This window comes from Nannobrachium achirus (genome assembly GCF_963921795.1).
Source record: "Nannobrachium achirus genome assembly, chromosome: 19".
In the NCBI taxonomy this organism is placed as follows: domain Eukaryota; kingdom Metazoa; phylum Chordata; class Actinopteri; order Myctophiformes; family Myctophidae; genus Nannobrachium; species Nannobrachium achirus.
In genome coordinates this window covers 35,348,311-35,372,151 of record NC_137826.1, presented here as the reverse complement: position 1 = coordinate 35,372,151, position 23,841 = coordinate 35,348,311, and the positions used below count along the sequence as shown (strand labels likewise).

At 41.9% G+C, this 23,841-nt stretch overlaps 2 protein-coding genes and 1 long non-coding RNA gene across 3 annotated transcripts; all 3 read right to left on the bottom strand.

Annotated features, from left to right (window-relative positions):
* Positions 1-512: 512 nt before the first annotated feature.
* fam89b (family with sequence similarity 89 member B) lies at positions 513-3,645 on the bottom strand. The gene is made up of 2 exons (XM_080748414.1): positions 3,064-3,645; positions 513-1,754 (listed from the first exon to the last, which is right to left on the bottom strand). The coding sequence occupies exons 1-2, from the start codon at positions 3,325-3,327 to the stop codon at positions 1,509-1,511; spliced, it is 510 nt and encodes a 169-aa protein (XP_080604540.1). The 5' UTR covers positions 3,328-3,645; the 3' UTR covers positions 513-1,508.
* Positions 3,646-4,904: 1,259 nt separating this feature from the next.
* Positions 4,905-9,247, bottom strand: znrd2 (zinc ribbon domain containing 2). Its single transcript, XM_080748986.1, has 4 exons — positions 9,209-9,247; positions 8,330-8,484; positions 7,706-7,790; positions 4,905-6,937 (listed from the first exon to the last, which is right to left on the bottom strand). Exons 1-4 carry the CDS (start codon positions 9,222-9,224, stop codon positions 6,498-6,500), a joined length of 696 nt encoding a protein of 231 aa, XP_080605112.1. The 5' UTR covers positions 9,225-9,247; the 3' UTR covers positions 4,905-6,497.
* Positions 9,248-12,560: 3,313 nt separating this feature from the next.
* On the bottom strand, positions 12,561-16,872 carry LOC308305171. The gene is made up of 3 exons (XR_013963093.1): positions 16,724-16,872; positions 14,916-15,017; positions 12,561-14,254 (listed from the first exon to the last, which is right to left on the bottom strand). It is a non-coding gene; the product is annotated as an uncharacterized lncRNA (long non-coding RNA).
* Between the last annotated feature and the right edge of the window lie 6,969 nt (positions 16,873-23,841).

Below are 23,841 nucleotides of genomic sequence, written 5' to 3'. Positions count from 1 at the left end.
TACAGACAGGTGGGAAGACAGGCAAAGCTAACAATATCCATCCAACATATGTTCTTTATAAATAGAAAACCGCAGGGGACTTTTTTCTACGTCACACCCCTTACTCCTTGCTCTCCCCACACCCTCAACACCTGCCCCATGGTCCTGTTAGCAGCTGACAGAAAATACTGCTTCTCCCTGCTCTGCATTCTCCAGAAGCAATGGACCTTCTTTCTCAACTAGAGCTAGTTTGCCCCCTGGTGGCCATAATCCGTTCAAAGAACTACATAGGCCTATCCTGTGACATAGTACTTTTATTTGATCATGTAGACATTAAAACAGATGAAGCTGAGACGATACATCATTTTCAGAGGAGCTAAAATATTAAACTAGATTCATTCAAGATGAATGAATGCAGAAAGAAAACTTAAGTGCTGCATAAAAAATACAAATAAGCTTATGTGTCCATAAGTTATTTCCACGATGACAGTCATGTCACATGACTTCCTAAAGTGTGATGGGAGCCCTGGGTAACTGGTATCAATACATTGTCAAATGAAAACTTGTTTAAAAGGAGAGGTGCTCATTGCGAGGTGGGGTTTGTATCCACGTAAGAAAGTAGTGATTAAACATCTTTAAAAGAAATAAGAAATCCAAGGCACTCGGTCTCCCAAGTCCAAATTAAAAAATGCTTTAATTTTAAGTATTGGCTGTACCATTAAGAGGTTGTCACAATTTAACAAAGGCTTTTTAGATTTAAATCACTTTCTTTCTCACATTCTCAAGTGAATGTTAACTTAAAACTTCTGCTCAGGGACTGATGGTATACCATAGCATTCATTCTTTCTATTTAATAGAACCCTTTGGAAAACCAAATCCTAAATTGCATGCCCTGAATGTGCATGTTAACCCTGCTGTGTGCAGTATTGTGCCCCAAAGCAATGATGGCTATTTATGGCAAATTAGGCCAAATTGTCAAATATTACATAAGAAAGAGGCAAACATTGTGAAAATATCCGATCTACAACGCAGTGCAAGGCGTTGTGAGCTTGTAGTTTGGCTATTTTCACAATATCTATCAGTGGAACTGAGTTAAACAAAATATAATGCCTAGAATTCAAAGTGCTTGTCAGGGTGGGGGCTCCCCAGGTCAAATATGATTATTTTGTGGGTCACAGCCTGAAAAGGTTGAGAACCAATGCTATAGGCAACCGATTCACGCTTACCTTAAAATATAAGAAACCATAAACGACAAAACATGCAATGAAAGCAATAAAAGCCCAGGCCACACTACAATTTGATATGAACTTCTGTATGATAATGTAATATCATTGTGTATACAGTATGGCAATGGCAGAGTGGACTAGATGTTACAGAAGAAGTGAGACAGACGCATGTGTAGAAGTAGTTTAGGCAGGGGAAGTGAAGGCTACCCCTTGCCTCAAAAACGTTTGTGGTGCCCTGTGCCCGTGAGTAAGGCACATAAAACCCAATTTGCAGAGCGGCCCTTCGAAAAACTAGAAGACATATCATGGAATGTGAAAGGAGTCTTTGATCCACTGGTCCCTGGAGTTGTTGCTGGGAGGCAGAGACAGAGATGAGGATGGCACAGCCCTTTCTTCTTCCTCATCGCCATCTTCCTCTTCCTCTGAGTACACAGTGTCAGTGTGGTAGGAAGCATCGGAGAGAAGCGAAGAGCCCTTGTACTCCTGTATGGATTCATACAAGGACCACAACTGGCATAGCAGAGACATGTCCAGCTGACGCAGACCAACCTGTTGAGAGCACACACACCATATAAAATACATTGTAGATGAGATTGTGCATCAAAGCTGTAGTCTAGGCCTATATTTAAAAATCACACCCGTGTGAACTGAGCGGTGGTTCCCCCCCCCCCCCCCCCCCCCGTGTGTGTGTGTGTGTGTGTGTGTGTGTGTGGCCTGGCCTGAACAACAGCGCCCCTCCCTTAACATGTGTGGTCAGAAAAGGTACTACACCACAGGCTTGAGGCTACATACAGACCCACATACAAACCCACATACAAACAAACAAACATACCTACACACACGGCCACGCTATGGAGACGGTGTGACCACCGCTCAAAAATTACAATATAGCCTCATATTTGCCTCTGATAGGCCTATGTGTAGCCTAGTGGTGAAAGGGTATGAACTATGAAGTATTGAAAAAATCACACCCGTGTGAACTGAGCGGTGGTCGTGGGGGGGGGGGGGGGGGGGGGGGCCTGTGTGTGTGGGGTGGGTGTGTGTGTGTGTGTGTGTGTGTGTGTCTGGCCTGAACAACAGCGCCCCTCCCTTAACATGTGTGGTGAAAAAAGGTACTTCAGGCTACATACAGACACGCACACACGCACGCATACACACACGGCCACGTATAGGAGACGGTGTAACCACCGCTCAAAAAATAAGAAAACACCTAAGAATATGTTCCTCAAGTCAGGCACAGAACAAGCCAATGCTATTGCCTGACATGTGAGACTCTATATGTCAGAGAGAGATATCCTATAGCAGGCCAGGCCTAGATAGGCTGCACAGGCGACCCCCTGGGGTGGGGTCCTTGTGGGGTTCCAGCCAGGGGTCCCAGACTAAAACGTCATTCATATAGCATCTAAATCTAAAAATAGCTATATTGTATGGGGTCCCTGGGACAATGGATCAAAACATATTTTCAAATAGGCCTACAAAGTACTAAAAGTTTTTATTTGGGGTTCCTTCCTTGACATGAAAGTGTTTGAGAACCGCTGCTCTCAGCAACTCGAGGGCCCTATTATGATCCAGGTCTTATGCCTTAACTTCTTTACCTTTTTTTCACTATTTTGAAAAACATTTTTAAATACTTCAAATGCTGATCTACATCTGCACGTTGTGAACTTGCAGATCAGCTATTTGAAATATTTAAAAAACTAAAACAAAATAGTAAAAAAAGGCAAAGAAGTTAAGGCATAAGGCATAAGACCTGGATCATAATAGGGCCCTTCAGTCTCAAACCAACAGAACAGGACAGGACAGGACATAAACAGTCAGTCTGAGACACATTCGTGTACAACAAGGGGTTTATTATTACCATCTCTTTACGCAGCAGCGCCAACGCAGCGTCCAGCCCTGCCGGTTTGCTGTGACTCCGCCTGGGCGCGTCGCCGCTCGTCACCACGGTGGTCCTGTTGATGTCCGCCTGGATCCGGGCTCTCTTGCTGTGGACCTTCTCGATGTCCCGCCACGATCCGCCGCTGGAGTTCAGGATGCCGCTCAGGCCTTTCGGGAGCGGCGGCAGACCCGCCAGCGAGCAGACATTCCCCATCTGACAGTCGTTAGAGTGAATCCCGTTCATCGTGGCTCTGTAGAAATAATAACAGCCAGGTATCCTGCTGTGTTACGCCTAAAAGTTATGTTCCAGAGATTGACGTCCCAGATCATCCACACAATAAAATTACCACATCATTTGTTATCTTTTTTTCCCCCTCACGAGTCACGACTGGAAGACAACTGTAGGTGTAGACATGTAGAACAATGTCCATACATCAAATAGAATTCAGACGCATATAAAGCTAGCATTTAATTTTCTTCCATAAATTGAGTCTGCTGTAGGCTAAAAACTAAACTAGACCAAAACAAAACAAACAAAGAGCCGCTAGTTCATGTGGTTCACACTTCCTCTGTCCTGGTGGCGTTTTGTTTTGTTTCTGTGTTCCCTTTGTCTCGGAGAGTTCATAGACATCCCTCAGCCCCGCCCGCCGTGCCCCGCCCATCCCGTTACAGTTAACTACAGTAGTAACTACAGTACAGACCATGGCACAGACTATGGGCTGTGTTTGCATGGGTAAAATTGAAAATGACAAACAAAACAAGAAGCGCGCGCGCACACACACACACACACACACACACACACACACACACACACAAAATAATCGTATTTTAACCGAGGACCCCCCAAAATCATCATATTTGGTTCCACAAAATATATTTATAATATAATATAATTATAATAATATATTTTTTTCCTCTCTTATTTTATTTGGCCTATGCTTTTTTAGTAGGTTTAGTTAATTGCTTTTGATGCAGTAGTTAGTGTCCCCTTTCATAATATAAAAAATTGTTTACTTTACTGTCATCTGGAGGCCACCAAAAAATCATATGGAGACGGGGCGCGTGGTGCTTTTCTGACTCGGACCCACTGGTTTATATCATATGGTATCTCATTACAGAATGCTTACCTACTGGGTTTCTGTGAAAATCAAGAGTTGGTGTGTGGTGGCTCTAAACCTTACACAAATATTGTTGCAGTCAGGTGGAAGCCTGTCCAAAACAGTACTTTTGAGGATAAAAAAAAAAAAAAAAGGCTAAATAGCACATCTACAAGCTCAAAACGCATCGCATTTAGAGCTTGTATATCAGCTCTTTTTGCTATGTTTGTGTGACACTGACACTGTATGTAGTATGACGAAGTGGGGCATTCATTTACGAAAAAAAACATAACGTTAAAATATGGAGATAAGAGTTTTCTGCCCGACAACGATATGCATAATCATAGCTACATCTGGAGACGAGAAAGTTAAAATAAAGATATTCTGTGTGCGACCATGCCTGCCCTGCGTTTTGGGGACCCCAATGAGATGCAGAACACTGCATTTCAATTAGTACAACCCCATGCCTGCCCTGCGTTTTGGGGACCCCAATGAGATGCAGAACACTGCATTTCAATTAGTACAACCATGACTCTCCTGGAAGAACAGATCACAACATTAGTAAGCCAGCAGGCAAACACTTTATTCTGATCGGTCCAGGACATGTTTCATATCGTGTATACTGATTTACAGGTCTCCTCTGTTGTGAAAGTCTATTGTACCTCAGAAAATTACACGTGTCGTACAGGCACAACCATGCATGTTGGGTGAGACAGGATGACATTTGTGAAAGCCGCAGCATCTAAACATTGTCCTGTCCTATTAACAAATGAACAAAATAGTTTATCAATGGCGTTTTCAAGTTGACTTAAAAAAAGAGCCAACTTGCTTAGTAACACATTTTGAGTAATATTCTGAAACATTAAATACTAGCATTTAGGAACCTAAGAGAAAACAACATCCTCCAGAGCTGCAACAGCACACTGAACGGTCGACTGAAAATTGAGCGATATTGTCTTACGACAGTTTAAATTATGCCATAAGACATAGACTAGACTTTTACATCAGTTGTTTTATTCCCAGCACCTATAACTAACCCAGATGATGGATTGGACATGTCATTAGAATGCCTCTGCCCTCTGGCTGTATTTAAATCAGGTCAACTATTGGGAATTTCACACAAAAAGCAAAACCACACACGCACACAAACACCTTTTGTGTGCTTCAAGGTAAGTGCTCCCAGCACAGGTTGTGAATAAGGACCTAATGTTTGATGAGCAGGATTTGGGACAGAATATGGTCTGCAATGCATACCAGTTTTGCCAGTTTGCCATTTGAAAGCATGTCTCTTAAATGTTCCTAAAAGGAAAAAAAAAGGAGCCAAATAACAGCGAGTACAACTTTGTATAATATTGGTTTAACCTTAAAAGCAAATCTGTGTAATGACTAACTTCCCTTGCATGATATTCCATTTTCTCACACGAGGACGGGCAGAACTAAATGACCAACTATAAATACTAAAGTCCCCGAAGCCTTATAATATCAAGGACAGCTCTGTTGGAAGGTAACGTGAAGTGTACCATACACATTTTTAACATTTCTTTTACAAGTATATTTTATCTCTGATTCTGCAGGATGAGGTCAGATCAGAGAAAAGCAGCATAACTGCTGACCACAAAGTCAGAGGTCCAGGAAGAGAGTTTGAGTGGGTGAAGGGGACCAGCATTCTTTTGGGTATACAGGTCTGATGAGTCCAGGCCAGTAAAATGACACCAAGGATTCATCAGTGTCATCTAAACTAAGCGCTATCTAGCGGAAGTGCTTCAGACTCATGGGACCCTGGCCTATCTTTTAGAGGTTGTCCGATAGATTTTTCAAGGCCCATGCCGATATTTTGTAGAACAGGAAGGCAGAAAAACCCCAGTATCCATAATTCGTGTAGTGAATTATGTACCCTAAAAGGCATCTGAATCCACTGCCTGTGCTCATGCCTTTCCTTTTTTATGCATTCAAAATACACGTGGAGAAAAACAAATACACTGTATCATCAGCTATTCTTGAAAGAAACAAAAACATATTTGGAGGGGGGGGGAAAATAAACTGCCATACTGGTATCTTTAGCTGCCGATACCGATATGGTAAAATACCAACATCATCCGAATATCTAATTCAAACTGATATATCGGACCACCTCTAGTTTTCAACACTTTATTCAGTTGACAATATGTCATGTTTGTTGAGTAACCCTTGTCGAAAAAAGATATAAATTAAGCCACATCAGGGCCCCATGAAACTACAAGCTAGTATACACACTTCATATAGCTTGTCACATTACTGTCCAATCCTTAGTATTTTTGTGTTCTTCATTGCAGGTTAGCTATTGAGGGTGGAGCTCCTTGAGGCTCTGAAGTGATCTGGCACAGCTGGTGATGAGGCTGCAGAGCTGGATGCTCGCCTCCAGGCAGGTAGTGGTCCGCAGCTCGTTACTGGCCCAGCGGAGTTTGGTGAGGACGGCTTCCTCTGCTTCTAGCAAAAGCGGTAGAGGGGGGCTGCTTTGTGGGGAAGCAGGTATCGGAGCAGGGGGCCGAGCGACGGCAGCCAGGATTGGAGCAGATGGCACTAAAGGGGGGGTAACAGGTGGGGGGGGCAAAGGGCCTCTCAGCCCGGCGGCGGCCCCTTCACAGTGCTCCGGCCTGGGCAGTGGGACGAGTCCACTCCCCTGACTGCCGCTGGGGACCTGGTTTGGCTCCGGTGCAGGAGGGTTCGCCGCAAGTTGTCTCTCTCTCACCTGCGACAATGCTGCCTGGGCATTCAGAGCTGGGTGGAGAAGAGGAAAACCGTGGGAGACAAGAGTAGGATGGGAAATGTACAAGAGAGAGAGAGAGAGAGAGAGAGAGAGAGAGAGGGCAATGAATTACAAGAATGCAGGGTTAAGGAGAAGAAGAGAGGGAGAACAAGTAAGAGTAAAGATCGCTCGTTTACTGTTTCCAGGGGTGTCGCACCAAATTCTGGGCCCTGGGTACAAGGATTCACTGCGGGCCCCCCATGAATGTTCTTCATAGGGGGTTAGGGTTTAACCCATTTAGACTGGGAACGCATTATTATGAATTATTTTGTGCTTTAACTATTGAAAAATAGAAGATATACAAGCTCACAGCGCGGCACCAAATCGTGAACATTTGTGCAAGTCTGAATATTTCAAATGGGTTTTTTGTAAAACCTATGTTTCTATGTCAGTGGTGCTCAAACCTTTTCATGTCAAGGACCCCCAAAATCATATGTATTTGGCCACAGATCCCCCCCATCTCAAAATATTTTGTTCCAGGGACCCCCCAGAAGCAAAATTTTACTTACAAATGTTTGCTTAAAAAAATACATATATTCAAAGATTTTCACGACTTTTCAAAAATAGCAGATCTACAAGCTTGCAGTGCGGCATATCTGCTATTTTTCAATTAAAGCATAAAATAATAACCTTTGGGCCCTAGTAACTCAGTCCCACTTTCCCCCCCTTGTGAATCCCCTGAATAGGAGAATCACTCACTCGTTCACTGTTTCTGTCTGTCTGTGTGTGTGTGCGTCTACCTGGATTGTCCTTGTCAACATCGGAGTCAAGCTCTTGACATGATACACAGTATAACTTCTTCTGTTTGTCCTGGAGAAGAATCGTCTAGAAAAAGAAAATCACACCCAATGTGAAGTGAGCGGTGGTCGTGCTTGCATAATGTCTTCAGACTAGGATTTGAGTCTAGGATGTACAGGCTCTACACACACACGTTTTACTATGGCAAAACGCTGAGGAAAAAGGCGACAGAGACACGCACAGCCACTCTATGGAGCGGTTTACCACCGCTCAAAAGAAGAAAAAGAAAAATATTTTTAAAATCATGTTGTAGAATATTATACAGCTTACTGCCTTCTATCATCCTTCAAAGTGCAACACTAAGTAGTTATATGCGCTAGAAATAGAAATAAGTAAGAGGAGTAGGAGTAAAATAATCCTTGGGGATACAAATTATTACAGTGAGTGAATATGACAAGTGTTTGCTTTCTGTTTAATCTTGAGCTATGGTGGACATTTATTTTAAATATTTTTGTATCGTTATTCTGTTTCAGATTTTCCTTTCCATTAATCCACAGTTCCACACATAGGCTATTGGAGGACCAGTTTAAAATAAAACATGATCAAATGTCAGACCACTCACTCACCCCACATGAATCACAACATTCTCCCAGCATCTTGTAGCCTTTTAGCAGGTAGCCTCCCATGAGCTTGCTGATCTTGTCTTGGTGCTCACGGCGCGCTTGGATCACCTTCATCTCTGACTCCGTCGGAGGCTCCCACTCAAAGTCATCATCATCTACTATTAGAATAGCAAATGATTGAGGGTTGCATGCATTATTATTATAATTTTTTTAAATATTAGCTCTACACTTGAATACAAATTAATTGACGCAAGACTTGATTGATGACACATTTACAACTATATCTCAGTACATAGACATGTGTGTATCACAAAATGACCATGTTATCTTCTTCAATGTGTTTACCATAACTAGGCTATATGCAAAGTGTACGAAAACACGCATCAGGTTAAACGTTATTAGCATAGTATATACATCATGACAGGGTGTTGTGAGCTTGTAGTTGTAGATCTGTTAGTTCATCTCGTCTAAAAAGCCAAACATATGGATTCCACTCCAGGAAAGTGGGTTAACTTGAGCTCTGAACATCGATCAACGTACTGTTAGGTGTGTCCCCGTTATTAACACAACATCACTTATATATTGTGATAATTTAGTAGTTATAGTTCCTAGTCACGGTTATGTATTACTATTTTTTCAACCAACAAAACGTGTAAACAAAACAAGATAACATCAACTACTACTACGCCATGGTAATGTTAGCAACCTGACGTTAGCTAGCTACTTCCCTGGGTTGTCAGACTACAGTTTGAAAATAACAGAAACGCCACACTAGTTGTTTCACCGAATATGTCGAATGCAACATACACATGCACATAAATGTGTTAATGAGCTGAGAAACGATACAAAAGTTATCTTAAAAGGTTATTTGAATGTACAAACCTCCATTCAAAGCCATGTTGTCTCACTGAGCTTCACAACGTTGTACGTGATGACGTCACTCAAACGTTCATGTTCAACCGGAAGTTGCGTATGGGAGAATTAAAAGTAAACGCATCCATTAAAGCTATACTGTGTAAGATGCCCAACTAGTGGTCATTAGCCCTATAGCAAACCGCGGTCGCGTCCGCGTCTTTCGGCCGTTTTTCGTACCTTCAGACCCCCGCGTCTGCCTCCACCTCGCTGAGATCTATCTTTTGAGGGGTCCCTTGTTCCTGTGCGTTCAGTAATTCCAGAGATACGGACTCCTTCACCCTGCCTGGTAGGCGAAATTACCTAGAGAAGGGATGGTACAAACGGGCGACAACAAATATGGCTGCCATAGCGACCCCACTTCAAGATGCGCTGTGATTGGCCGGCAGTTGTATAACCCTCGCTGTGATTGGCCGGTAGTGTGATGGCGCAATTTTGGCGCGAGATCCGGTCCCCGACTCCCCGGCAAGGATCGCAGATTACATATATAGAGAAGGCTTTACAGGCTGAAATTCACGGAGTGGGTGTTCTAAAACTTTAGCGATTTAACAGTTAGGACAATTTTAAGATTTGTTTTATAAAAAAAGTTACATGGTACAACTTTAATGAAGTTTATGACAAATCATAATTATTATACCTCTATGGATAATCTCAAGATCCTACTTTTTTTTTTTTTTTACTAAAGGGAATGATTGCTGAGACCTAGCATCAACACCATATTGGAGGCTCAGGCTATATGGTCTGATCATGAGATTCAGCCATTAAAGAAAATGAAAATAATTGCAAATATGGACACAAATTTTGAAATATGAAATTGAATTAAAAAAAATAAGAAAAACCTATTTTTGTAAATGTAATGAAGAAGAGGATGATTTAACCTGCATATTAGTTATATGTTACACCACAAGATACCCATGTACCTGACAAAATACTTACCAAAACGTCAAGGATGTTCACAATTACAACACCAGAGTAGGGTGACCAGATCCAAACTGTTCATTTGAGGGACAGAAGTAGCCTACCACTTGTGGGGGACAATGTGGGACGGGCGTGCGGGGGTTAATAGCAAATTATTACTTAATTTGTAATGCTAATAATGCTAATGCTTTGATGTCATATTCGACCATAGGCCTAATAGTAATACTGCCTATTAATTTACCCCCCTATATGGGATATTTCTCAGGTTATTTTATTAACAGGCTTAAAAACATATCTTGCAGGGAAAAGAGACAATGAGAGAGATTTACATTACATTGGAATACTCTGCCCTATAATGTATTCCAGTAGTCCAGTGTGGTCCAGTCTAGCTTGCTGTGAGCTCACGTTAAGAGCTTCAGCAACAATCAGCACACCTATATCAACACCTGCCAGTCACAATGTGGGACAGAGTCTCAATTTGGGGGACGCCTGAAAAGTCATAGAAATGTGGGACTGTCCCTCGCAAAGGGGGACATCTGGTCACCCTACACCAGAGGCAGCTCCACAGATCATGTACAGCCCAGATTTGGCACAAAAAAAGAAAAAAGAAAAAAAAAGAATGTGTTCTCCTGATATGCCACTAAAATGTGGAACACCCTATACCGAAGGCTACATGAAGCGTTCTAAACCTGTGGGTCGGGAGTCCCCAAATTATTTTGGGGGTCCCCAGATGTTTATTAGCTCAATGTTAACAGTTTTCTAACTCAACAGTTAACAGACCAACATACAGTAGGCCTATAAGTGTATACATGGTATCTCCATATTTCCAAAGTGACAAATTAACAACTTTTCAGACCTTTTTAGTACCTGTGGTCAAACATTGGCCAAATTGTCAAAAATTAGAGTCTGTGAAAAAACTGTGAAAATAGCAAATCTATGGAAGATTATGCTCTCACCACCTCGAGGCGTTGTGAGCATGTAGATCATATTTTTCACGATGGAACAGATGGAGTCATACTAATGTAATTCCAAGAGCTTGTCAGGGTGGGGGGGGTCCCCAGTTGAAATATGATTATTTTGGGGGTCGCAGCCAGAAAAGGTTGAGAACCACTGCTCTACTGTAGTGAAGAGAACATCCACCTAGGAGCGCAACAGTTAATCCAACAAAAATTATGTAGTCAATTATTTATATTTGTATTGATAATTGATGAATAATTTATCCCTATTCTGGACATATTATAAGCAAAAATCTAACAAATAATAAAGCAAAAATCTAACAAATAATAGTGCAAATATAATGTGTACAAGCTCACAAAAAGGTTTCATTTTGAGCTTGTACAGTAGATCAGCTATTTTCACTAGTCTTGCACAAAAGAGTTAATCTATTTGTGTGTGTGTGTGTGTGTGTGTGTGTGTGTGTGTGTGTGTGTGTGTGTGTGTGTGTGTATGACACACACTTATCATGGCGGCCAGGAGTCAACCCACAGAGACTGGTCCTTCCACACGCCAGATTGCCTCTCCCAGTCTCGGCAGAGTAGTTCCAGAGCAGTGGAGTGTGGTGTGGCTCTGTCTTTCCCTAATAGGACTGATCGTGGGTAGCTACTGGGACGTAAAGTCAGGACTTGATCACCCTGGCTAGGTCACCTAAGCAATGTGTATGATAAGCAATGGGTATGATGCGAGACCTGAAACCCCTATGACCTTGGGCTACATCACTGAGGATACGTCCCAGGTGCATACATGCAATGTTTTTTCGTTATGAGATTTCATATTATTGTGTCAAGCTGTAGGGCCACAAAAAGGTATAAAAACACAATTTGTCAGTCATGTCTGCAGATATGGCTCTGTTGGTATATTAAAAAGTGTATATATACATACATACTTCTGAAGATGGATAGCTGCATATATGGTTACTGTTAACATTAAAAACAAATAGAGGAAATTAATTAAAAAAGAAACACACAGCAAGAGCAGCAATCCATAATATTTCTGATTTTCTATCCACCTCCTAACCAACATACAGGTGTTTAATTTGATCTCCCAGTGATTTTTAGTAGAACGTTTGTTTCCCTTCCTGTGAATAAACTGTTGCCTTTTTAGGCTAAACCACTGAAACTATTGTTACAATGTTTACAGTAGAAAGGTTTTTACTTGCACCAGCAGAGCGCACAAGTAGGATGCTGATAGCTGTCTGTGGGCATAGTGGGTAGTAACCCAGGCTCTTTTTTCTTTGGAAGGAGGCATATACGTATAAGAGGTTATGAGAGGTTTATATTTCTATTTTTCAAATGGATCAGAATGAAGTAATGAACATTTTGTGTAAGTTTGAACCCAGTAAAATGTATTGGGTTAATTTATTGAAACCAAGTACTGTATGAAATTAACAGAGCAGTTACAGCTGGACACTGGTCATTTTAACTTAACAGTCAAGCTGCAAATAAAAAGATTTTATTTCCTACAATAACATTAAAGCAGCTTGAGCTTATATGAACAAAATGAATCAATTTTGTGCAAATTATAACTTCAACTGCTCACAACAAGACAGAAAGAAGGAGAGAGGGAGAGGAGGAAATGTACAGAAAGAATGCTAACAAAAACAAACAAAGGTCTTTCCTCCATCACTTTTTTTAATAATTATTATCCCACGATTTTGCAACCCATTTTCACCCAGTGCCAATTGCCTATGTAATCCTGGGCTCTGCTCTTCCTCGCCTGGGGAGACAACGGACTGACCTCATGCTTCCTTCAATGCATGAGTAGTCCAAGTTGTTTCTTTTCACCTGACAGGGGGGATTTCCCCGGGATGGACGTAGCGCGTGGAAGGAACACGTTATTCCAACCAGTTCCTTTCCCCTCCATCAAGCGCCCCGGCTGGCCAGGGGGAGGCATTATTGAGACCAGGATTACTGCATGTTTTTGTGAGGGTATCAACCCTTGGATCACTCACTGTTGAATAGATTTCCTTCACACTGGGTTGTGTTTGTCACACATTGCATTAATCCACTGTGAATGTTGTGTCCACATCTCCTTGGCGTCCTCCCTAACTTTCTTTATACCTCCTCTAGTATGCTCTGCCGCATACCACAAAACCTCCCCTTTGAACGTTAAATCAAACTTGCCTGCGTCTCTGTCTGACTATGAAGCGTGCATCTAGCTTAAGGCAAGACCTAAATTCCGAGCAAACATTTTTAACTAAAATATTTGCTTCTGGGGGTCCTTGACCAAAGTTTGAGAAGCACTTATACAGGCCGATTCTACAGATGTCTTCTAAATCCTATGTTGCTTTATCAACTAGTCGACTACCAGTGGGTCTAATTAGTCAACTAGTAAAAATCTTGAAAGCCCTATTGTGGACACGCTGGTGTCTTTTCAGGTCATATTTCTTTCTGAAACTCTTGTCACACTGTGCACAGTGGAAAGGTTTTTCTCCAGTGTGGATAAGCTGGTGTGTCTTCAAGTCACCTGACTGAATGAAACTCCTGTCACAATGTTCACAGTGGAAAGGTTTTTCTCCAGTGTGGATACGCTGGTGTTTCTTCAAGTCACCTGACTGAATGAAACTCTTGTCACAATGTTCACAGTGGAAAGGTTTTTCTCCAGTGTGGATATGCTGGTGTCTTTTCAGGTTAGACGACGAAAGGAAACTCATACCACAAAATGGACAGAGGAAGGTTTTTTCTCCAGTGTGGACGCGCTGGTGTCTCTTGAGTTGATATGAACAGCCGAAACTCTTGTTACACAGTTCACACTGGAAATGCTTTTCTCCAGTGTGGACACTCTCGTGTCTCTTGAGTTGAGATGAATAGCTGAAACTCTTAATACACAGTTTACACTGGAAAGGTTTTTCTGCAGTGTGCACACCTCCACTTGTCTCCCCCCAATCATCACTGTCTTCAGTGTCAGATTCAAGCTCAACTTCAACTTCAGAGCAGTGTGAAGCGATGTCTTCCTCAACTTTACTTTTCACTGCTCGTAATGTCATGGAGCCCACAGGCTCCTCTGGTCTTTGAAGTAGCTCCTCATCCTCCTGTAGCAGACTGGGGCCCCTCTCCTGTTCAGGGGAATCCTCCTCTTTACAAACAGCAATGTGCACGATGTCTAGGAGCAGACAAATAACATTGTGAATACTGGATTCTAAAATGTACATCTTGTCCGTGTTTCCTGTACAAAGTGAGCTATCACCTACTTTCATTGACCAAAGGTGTTTCTGAAAACTGAAATTACGCAAAAACAAAAGTACTAAAAGTATTTTAGTACGTTTTTTTAGCCAAATGAAATGTAAATGTAATATGAATTTAAATATTTAGTTAAGTTAAACAATTGAATAATGTTACAGCAAATTTGAATCAATAATGTCAACGTGTAATGTCACGTGTTTACACGGTCGTGCACCGTTCGGTGCCGTCCGTGCGTCCGTGTGGGAATTTTTCCGACCACACGGCGTCCGGTCGCGTCCGGCCTCCAAAGCGCTACTGGTTAATGTGCTAGTGCGTGCTGTGGTTGTGTGCTGTGTGTCCTGCCATCAGCAGGCTGCTGCTGCTGTTCACTGAGTCTGTGACTGACAGATTGCTGGGTGCGCTCCAGCCACTCCTGTGTGGACTTGACGTTTAGGCAGAAACAGTGCAGTATGCATGAACCCACTACCTCCACAGTGGTGGTGGGCAGGTACTTACCACTGTGCTACCCGTGCACCCTATATTGAGACAGCCCTACAACAGATCAGAAAAAATGAAAGAAAGAGAGAGCAGATGAAACTTACTGAGGTGTGGGTGGTCTTCAGGTTCCTCCTGTTTAATAGAAATGCCCCTGGCTGAGTCTGGAGAGTTCATCTTCACCTGCAGTCTGGACTCCTTACACTGTTCTGAAAGGAACAAATTGAATAATTACTTTAATTACCAGAGACCCAGCAGTGGTGTCAAGAATAACTATAGTCTTCGCAGAATGTAGGCAAAGGCAGAATGGCAGTGTTTCCCCTATACTGTATGTGCCACACCTTGTTTTTGGCAGCCACAACTTGATTTTTATTAAAAAATTAAACGTTGGGCTTGTAGGTGCGCAACACCATTGTGTGACCAAGTATGAATTGGCCTGTGTTCTCATTGCCTGGCTCCAGCCCATATTTTAATCTTTGATATGTTAATAGTCCTGTCTGAAACGGCCGATGTGAATGGTGTTTGATCGATATGCGATGCATGTACGCACGTTATGTGTGGGTGTAAAGCTCAAAAAAGCATGCACAGGCAGGTCTGTGTACCATGTGATAGTTTGTTTTTGTATTTAATCTTAAGAACAACAGTACAGTAGGCTATATATACACAATCACTCTGAACTCTGCTGTGCAGACTTGCACGCATCTGATGTGGACAGACTTCAGTTGGCTCAAATATGGTCCCAAATATATTTTTTGGGACCGATTACATTTGGGGACTGTTAAATTTGTATTTTGGGAAGGTCCTCCTGGGACGTTGGTGAAAAACTTTCACAGTGTTGTTTGTGTCCCAAATGAGCGGCCGCCTGCCGTAGTCTAGACTTCAGGAAGTACAAAGACTGTGGACAATATTATATCATTGTGGAACACGAATATCTACAAAATTGAAACGAGAAAGCGGTTGTGGTGTTGCATCACTGAAACAATGACTGATAGACAGACATACAAAGACTTGAGCTGAGCTGCTGTTGTGTTTGTAAATACAGAGTGACACTGTGTTATGACCCCATAGGCCCATATACTGTAGGTATTCTGTGTTGCTCTGTGTGTTACATGTATTTTCATCTCATTGGTGTATGGGTGATTTTTGATTGGTGCTGATTGAGTGATTGAGTGCCAGCTGGCGTGTGAGTGATGTGAGAGTATTTTGGAAAGTCAACTTTACAAAATATTGTGGAATTTCTATTTTAGGGAAGAAATCCAGCATAATTTAAGATTACACAAGGAAATAAATGAATCAAAAGATGGACTTCTGCAATGCAAACAATGGTCTAAAATAAATATTGGTAACGTGAAAGTAGCCCATCTCTTTTTAATGCTGACATGCATCCCATCCTTCTAAACCTTGTGTGGTCATGACCAATTTTTAATTTTTTGTGTAGTTTGTATGGGCTCTTGAATTATTTTCCACCAACGCAGGTAAATCATGGGAAAATCCCAGTTGTCCTACGCCCAGTTGTCCTACGTCCCAGTTGTCCTACTGTGTCCCAGTTATCCTACTGTAGACCATAGCTGTAGACTCACTGGGACTAGCCCTAAATCATGACCTGTCACCCGTGACGGTCGTACGTCATCTATCAGCGAACCGTCATCTTTCAGGGCTAAACGGCCGAATTTCGCCGAAATATGGTGCAACTGGCAAAATATATCAAAGAAATTATAAACTAATGTTCAAGTTATTTTGCCAGGTAAACACTGCTCAGATTCATAACTGTAATGCATGCCCCCATTCTTTAAGGTCAACAACACCCAAAGCACAGCACAGCCACGGTCCCCTAAAGCAAACAAAAACGTCAACAAAACGTGTTGTTGGGTGCATTGTACGTTGTGTCCCAAAACCTAAAATAAAAGTGTGGTACCTTAGTTAAAGTTCCTGGACCTCCCAGTTCTCCAAGCAACCGCCACTGCAGGTTAGCGTGGTTATACAGAACACTCACTGTATTCTCAATCTCATCCAACGTTTCCAGAGGGATTTTAGTGAAACCCTGGTTGCTCAAAGCTCTATGGTTGTCCTCTGTGTCTTCAGGTTGCAAACGGCAGACTGACCCCCTATGTTAAACGTTCGCTAAAAAAACGTCTGTTCACTTGTAATGTAATGTACGGACTCCAGTCTACTCTATTAGCCCTCCAGGGCTACTCTTATACTGCAGTAGATGCTAATTTAGCATTAGCCCACAAAATAAACGGTCTTTGAACTTAAAATTCCTCCCGTTTCACAACGTGTCAGCCGGTCACTCTTTACACAGACTACTGCGCAAAGACAGTTACACAAAGGGTTGTGTACTGCAAACTAATATTATAACATATTTATATCATGTTCGTTCTATCTATTCTCTGTATTTGGTGGGTAGTGGGTTCTCTGTTACTTACAACCCGGATGAGAAATCAATGCCCAATTCCAATGTCCGCCCTAAACCCTCAATCCCTGCACACTCTAGCCTCGCGTAGCCAGGCTTAGCTGGCTCACTCACTGATTTAAGTGACGTCAGCTGGTAAGTGCAGACTGAAAAGGGCTCCAAAATGGTAGTAGAATGAATCGGACCCCATGTCTCCGAGTTGGAGATCGGGGTTCGATTCCAGCTCGGTGTGCGAAATGCGACACTGACAGTCAGTCATTGCTGTATTCCAATCCGAAGGGTTTGCACTTTGAAGTGCGCATTTGAAGGGCTATGACGTCACTGGGCCGCGCCAAATAGCAATCTACAAGCTCACAATGCGTTGCGTTGCGACGCATTGTGAGCTTGTAGATCTGTGACCAGTGACGTCATAGCCCTTCAAATGCGCACTTCAAAGTGCAAACCCTTCGGATTGGAATACAGCTATCTGTCGCTTCCCTATGGTCGCTTCTGGTAGGTTTACTAGGCTACAGGGGTCTTCAACAGGGGGTCCGCGGAGGTACTGCAGGGGGTCCGCGAAATTATTGCTTAAAAAAAAAAAGATTTCAAAAAATGTTTTATTTTATTTTATTTTTTTTCACATTTATGTTAAAAAATAAATCATGATTCTATCCATTTTGAATAGCTTGAATACATGATTACTATGCAATTGACAGATTGTTGATATTATTGACATTGGTTCTCAGTTAATAAGTAGTATGTTTAGAAATGGTAGTGGTACGGCCCACCCTGCTCGCTGTAACTTAAAATAAAAAATATGTCGTAGCCCCGACCCCCCCCCCCCCCCCCCCCCCCCCCCACCCTACGAGGTGGTAGGGGGTCCCTGCTCCATCTCCCCATCAGTTTGGGGGTCCCCGGCCTGAAAACGTTGAAGACCCCACTAAAGCCTGGCAGACGAGGTTAAGGCTACACTGGTTTGTTTGCCCCCCCCCCCCCCCCCTGTAGTAGTTATTTGACAACAGATGCATTGATTAAAGTGATATAGCACAAGTGCTAGCTAGTTTTCATCACCTGTCTAGGAGCCTTTTCTCAAATAGAATACTAGTCTAAGAATCAATCACATAAAAAAAACAATCACAGAATAAGTACAAATTTGAATTGAATACACACACACACACACACACATAGTCTAAGAATCAATCACATAAAAAAAACAAAAAACAATCACAGAATAAGTACAAATTTGAATTGAATACACACACACACACACACACACACACACACACACACACACACACACACACACACACACACACACACACACACACAATTAATTAACATCACTTCACAAATATCTGACTCAATATTAGCTTGTGAAACAAAAGTAGACAAAATCATTCAAATAACCGTCGGAAACAAAACTATTCATGTTGATTGATTGAACACTTTATTATAAATTTGCATAGAAAAAAGGTACAGGACAGTACAGTTCACTGATACAAGGTCAACTAAAAGGATAAAGCCCAGAAGAAAGCTTTTGGGCTTGTTTAAATTGGGGACCCTTTTTTCCCGGTCTAAATGGCTTTCTTACCTTGTTTTGTTGTTAATTTGTCTCCAAAAAACTCATCCAGATGTTATTTTATCAAAATAAGCATTATTGTCCATTTTGTCTGACCCGACCACAGCCCACAAAACAGGAGCAGCGGGGCTTATGAGAATCCGCGTATTTCCATCGCTTTAAAATCACACGATACGCTAACATGCATAAATAACTTGAGGGACTCGTGTTCGAAATCTCGTCTCGCAAGACTTCTGTTTCATATTGGATTCAATACGATTCGGAAATCTCGCAAGACGAGATTTCGAAAGCGAGGGAACCGTTTTACAGCAGACTCAACAATGACGTAAACCTGGAGTATAATGTTGCTACATCTATAGTGTGTGTGTGTGTATGAAGGGGCGATATGAGCCGAAATTTATTTTAAAACAATGAATAAGCCCCGCTGCTCCCGTTTTGTGGGCTGTGGTCGGGTCGGCCAAAATGTACAATAATGATTTTCTTCCCCGGACCCCACTTAGAGAACCAATGCTCTAATGTAGTCCTTTGCAATAAAAACAGATGCTGTGATTATTACCTTTGCTGTCAACAAGTGTGGGGACTTCTGGTGGTTCTACTGGGAAAAGTGTTATGTGTAATATCCAATCCATTACCTGCGCATTCTTATACAAATCCAAACTTTGCATTTCTTCTTATCACGTTGATTTGTTTACAGTCGCTGCATTGCACAGTTGCGACATGCGAGCGTCATTTTACACGCACCAGTGTGCTGTGCTGGAAGTAGCAGATCTACAAGTTTACAACCCATCGAAATGCAACACGCTGTGGGCTTGTACGTCTGCGGTTCTCCCGCAGGACAGAGCAGGCAGCTCTTTTCTTTTTTTCCCCTTTTCGATGTACTGTGTTTAGCAGCGCTCACTTTTGAAGCAATGATTTGTAATAGTAAACGCTGAGTAAGTAAGTGAGTTCAGAGTTCCACAGTAGGTTAGTTATTTAATGCTAAAATCCAGGGAACCGATTAATAACGGAATCACAGGAGAGAAAACATAATCCCTCACCTTTGGCCTCCTAGGAGGGTAAATGTTATTCTCACAGTAAGCTATTTTTTGGTGGAACGTTTTTTTCCTTTAACGTGAATAAGCTGGTGTCTTTTTAAGTAACCCAAGTGATCAAAACTCTTGTCACAAAGTTTACAGTGAAAAGGCTTTTTCTCCAGTGTGGATACGCTTGTGTTTTCTCAGGTCAGTCGACATACAGAAACTCCTGTCACATTGTTTACAGTGGAAAGGTTTTTCCCCAGTGTGGAAACGCTGGTGTGTCTCCAGAACACTTGCTCGGCTGAATCTCTTGTCGCAATGTTTACACGGGAAAGGTTTTTCTCCAGTGTGGAGCCGATTATGTACCTTCAGACCATACGAATCAACGTAGCTTTTGTCACAATGTTTGCAGCCGAAGGGTTTTTCTCCAGTGTGGAGACGCTGGTGTTTCTTCTGTGTGCTAGCATCAGCGAAACGCCTGTGACAATATTTACACTGGTAAGGTCTTTCTCCGGTGTGGACACGGTGGTGCCTCTTGAGCTCAGCGGACACAATGAAACTCTTGTCACAATATTGACACTCGTACGGGTTTCCCCTGTGTGGACATGCTGGTGCTTCTTCAGAGCAATGGAATCATTGAAGCTCCGGTCACAATGCTTACACTGGTATGGCTTTGTGTCCGTGTGCTGGTGCTGGTGTCTCCTCAGGTTGCCAGAGCTACTGAAACTCTTGTCACAATCTTTGCTGAAGAAAGGTTTTTCCCCAGTGTGGACACGCAGGTGTCTTTTTAGAGAAGCCGACCTGGTGAAACTCTTGTTACACTGTTTACAGTGGAAAGGTTTTTCTCTAGTGTGGGTAAGCTGGCGTGTCTTCAGGGGACCTGACACACTGAAACTCTTGCCGCAACGTTCATCATCGTCGTCTTCACTGGTTTTACCCCAATCATCACTGTCGTCAGTGACTTCAGTGTCAGATTCAGCTTCAACTTCAGAACGGTTTGAAGTCATCATCATCACAATCTTCATCTTCACTTTTCACTGCTAGTAATGTCAACACTGACCCATCAGGCTCCTCTGGTCTTAGAAGTAGCTCCTCCTGTTCCTCTTTAATCTGTGGAGGCTCTGGTTTCTCCTGGAGCAGACAGGGGCTGCTTTCCTGTTCAGGAGAAGCCTCCTCTTTACACACAGCCATGTGCGGGAGGTCTAGGAGCAGAAAAATAACATGATAGTGAACACAGGATTTCTGAAAGGTAAAACTATTCTTTGTTCCATGTACATAATGAGCTATCACCTACTTAGATTGCCCAAACAGTTACTAACAACAGGTTATTACAGTACTAACAACAGGTTATTACAAGTGTTTTTTTTTTGTTTTTGTTTTTTTAATAAAGGCTGCTTATGTGATCAAATATACTTCCCCATCCCTACTTGTGAACATAAGTTGTTGACTGGGGTTATATTTTGAGTCAATTGGCTACTTTCACCTTCTTCACTTTAGACCATTAGCCTATTTGCATCATTGGAAATAGTTGAAGATATAGATACATGTTGGAATGTTTAAATCATGAAAACCCTCAAAACATAGTACACTAACCTTAGTGAACTAATACTTAGTTGAATGGGGTACAGTTGTACACTATATAGTACACACCAAATCTCTTTACCTAAAATAGCTGATCTTGTAGATAAGTTCTTTCAGCAAATCTTTCCCCCAAAATAGGGATGCTAGGGTTCAAGAGGTTAAACCTCAAAGCTGAGGAAAATCCCATCGAAGATCTGTGTTAATATTATAACAACGCTACCTACAACAGAACAGAACATAATAAGAGAGAACAAATGAACGTACCATAGTCATCAGGTTCCTCCTGTTTAATAGAAATGTCCCTGGCTGAGTCTGGAGAGTTTATCTTCACCTGCAGTCTGAGCTCCACAGACTGGTCTGAAATTAAGCAATTGAAAAAGGCCATTAATAACAATTCTGTAATACTGGTCTCGATACTGGTACAAGAAGTACCCGCGGCCACCGTTGTCAACCGTAGGGGCAGTAGTGAGATCTGCAAAAAGAGTGGAAAGATGTTGTTCTTCAACATCTGTAAATATCAACCATGCCTCTGTGATACAAACACATGGAAAGCTCCATGGCGTGCCGTGATCGACGTTCTCATCAAGAGCCCATGGTAAAGTGAAACGGCAGTGAACCTCAATGGACATGGCAAGCTAATCTAGCCTAATATGTTGAAAAAGTTGCTGCTTTGACAATGTAAACAAATGTTTTCTCATGCCAATAAAGCTCCTTTGAATTGAATTGAGTTATTACAATCATTTCAGTATTTTTCTGCCCAAAAAGATGGAGTAGCTCCTTTCGGAACCTCTCCCTCTGTTATGTACACTGTAGCTCCGAGCTGAAGTTCCTTGGCGTCGATTGCCCAAATCGGGTTTCTCCGGCGAATGTTCGCCATGATTACAAGATTCTTACCTTTACTGCACATCGTATCCAAAAAGTAAAGGTTCTTTCGGCTGCTCTCAGATGCTTAATTATTGAGTGGTGGAGAAAATCTAAGCGATGGGTTAAATTGATTGTTTTCTCAGCCAGTTCCATGTTTTTAAGACTTTCCGGAGGTTGTGTCCGCAGAGGCAATATTACTACCTCAAGCTGACAGGCTCCCCTGGTCAGATGTTGAAACAACTAATAAGAGTCGGAAAATAATGGAACTGTCTGACAAAACAAGCGATTTAAAACTCTTGTTTCAACCATGGCTTAGATTTTATCCACCGCTCAAGAATGAAACATCTGAGAGCAGCCGAAACAACTTTTATTTTTCAGATACGATGTGCAGTAAAGGTAAGAATCTTGTAATCGTGACGAACATTCGCCAGAGAAAAACGATTTGGGCAGCTGACGGAACCTCAGCTCGGAGCTAAATAGCAGAGGGAGAGGTTACGAAAGGAGCAATAGTAGAAGAGGAGTAGTCCTACAATAGCTCACCATGGGGAATAGTCTTTCAACAACTCAAAGCAGCTGTTTCCATGAGTAGCAAAATACTTGTCTTTATCTTTTACTACAGTTGGAGACCTCCAACTGCTTTGCGGTAGTGTAATTCTCAGTCCATAAGATTAGTACAAATATAGATTAGCACCGCACCTAACAGAGTGTTAGAGAGAAACTTGCTAATAGTAGTACATTTACGTAAGTACTGTACTTAGTACAATTTCTAGTTATTTGTATTTTACATGAGTATTTCCATTTTCAAATGCTTTTACTTCCAAATCCAAATATTGTAGGCCTACTTGTCTTTTACTCCACTGCAATTATAATTATTTAGATTTTTATTATATTAAAACATTAACCACTTCAGCCATAATACATTTTGGCCTTTTGAAAATAGCCGATGATCTACAAGCTCACAATGCTTCGCGATGTGACACAGTTTGAGCTTGTAGATCTGCTATTTGTGTACATTAGAAAGTTTAAATGGGACATTCTGCATAACGAATATAGTTTAGGCAGGAACATTCACGTCAAGAAGACTTAACCATTTATTGCATAAATGGAATACAGGTCAAGCAGATTTAACCATTGCATAAATGGAATACAGTTAATCTTGGCGTTTGAAGGGCTCCGCGTTCGGAGATGTTCCCTGAATTTTGTACAAGCTTTTCTGAGCATGCTAAGCAAAACCAGGGAACGCAAAACAATACCCCCCATAGGGATACATTAGCAAAATAATAGCAATAACCATGACATGTAATGTAACATAGTAAAACAATCACAGTATCAATTACATGTCATGGTTATTGCTATTATTTTGCTAATGCTTAACATTGACATGAAACTTAGTCAAAATCACAGTATTAAGCTGAACAACATTGACATGAAACTTAGTCAAGATCAAAGTACTTGAGCTTAACCACATTGACATGTAACTTAATCAGACAATCACCAAGTATTTGAGCTTAAACGGACTGATCGTGCAAATAGGTGGAGGCTAGGGTGGAGGAGGCAGCAAGCAGCAAATGATTCCAAAGCTTTGGAAACCAAGTATTGGT

Bases quoted from the DNA above. Each gene is read 5' to 3' on its own strand.
- fam89b (XM_080748414.1), bottom strand. From the start codon at position 3,327: ATGAACGGGATTCACTCTAACGACTGTCAGATGGGGAATGTCTGCTCG. The intron at 1,755-3,063 runs GTAATAATAAAC...TGCTCTCAACAG, and splicing joins CGCTGCTGCGTAAAGAGATG to GTTGGTCTGCGTCAGCTGGA.
- znrd2 (XM_080748986.1), bottom strand. The intron at 7,791-8,329 runs GTGAGTGAGTGG...TTCTTTTTCTAG, and splicing joins AATGTTGTGATTCATGTGGG to ACGATTCTTCTCCAGGACAA. The intron at 6,938-7,705 runs GTAGACGCACAC...TTCTCCACCCAG, and splicing joins TGTTGACAAGGACAATCCAG to CTCTGAATGCCCAGGCAGCA.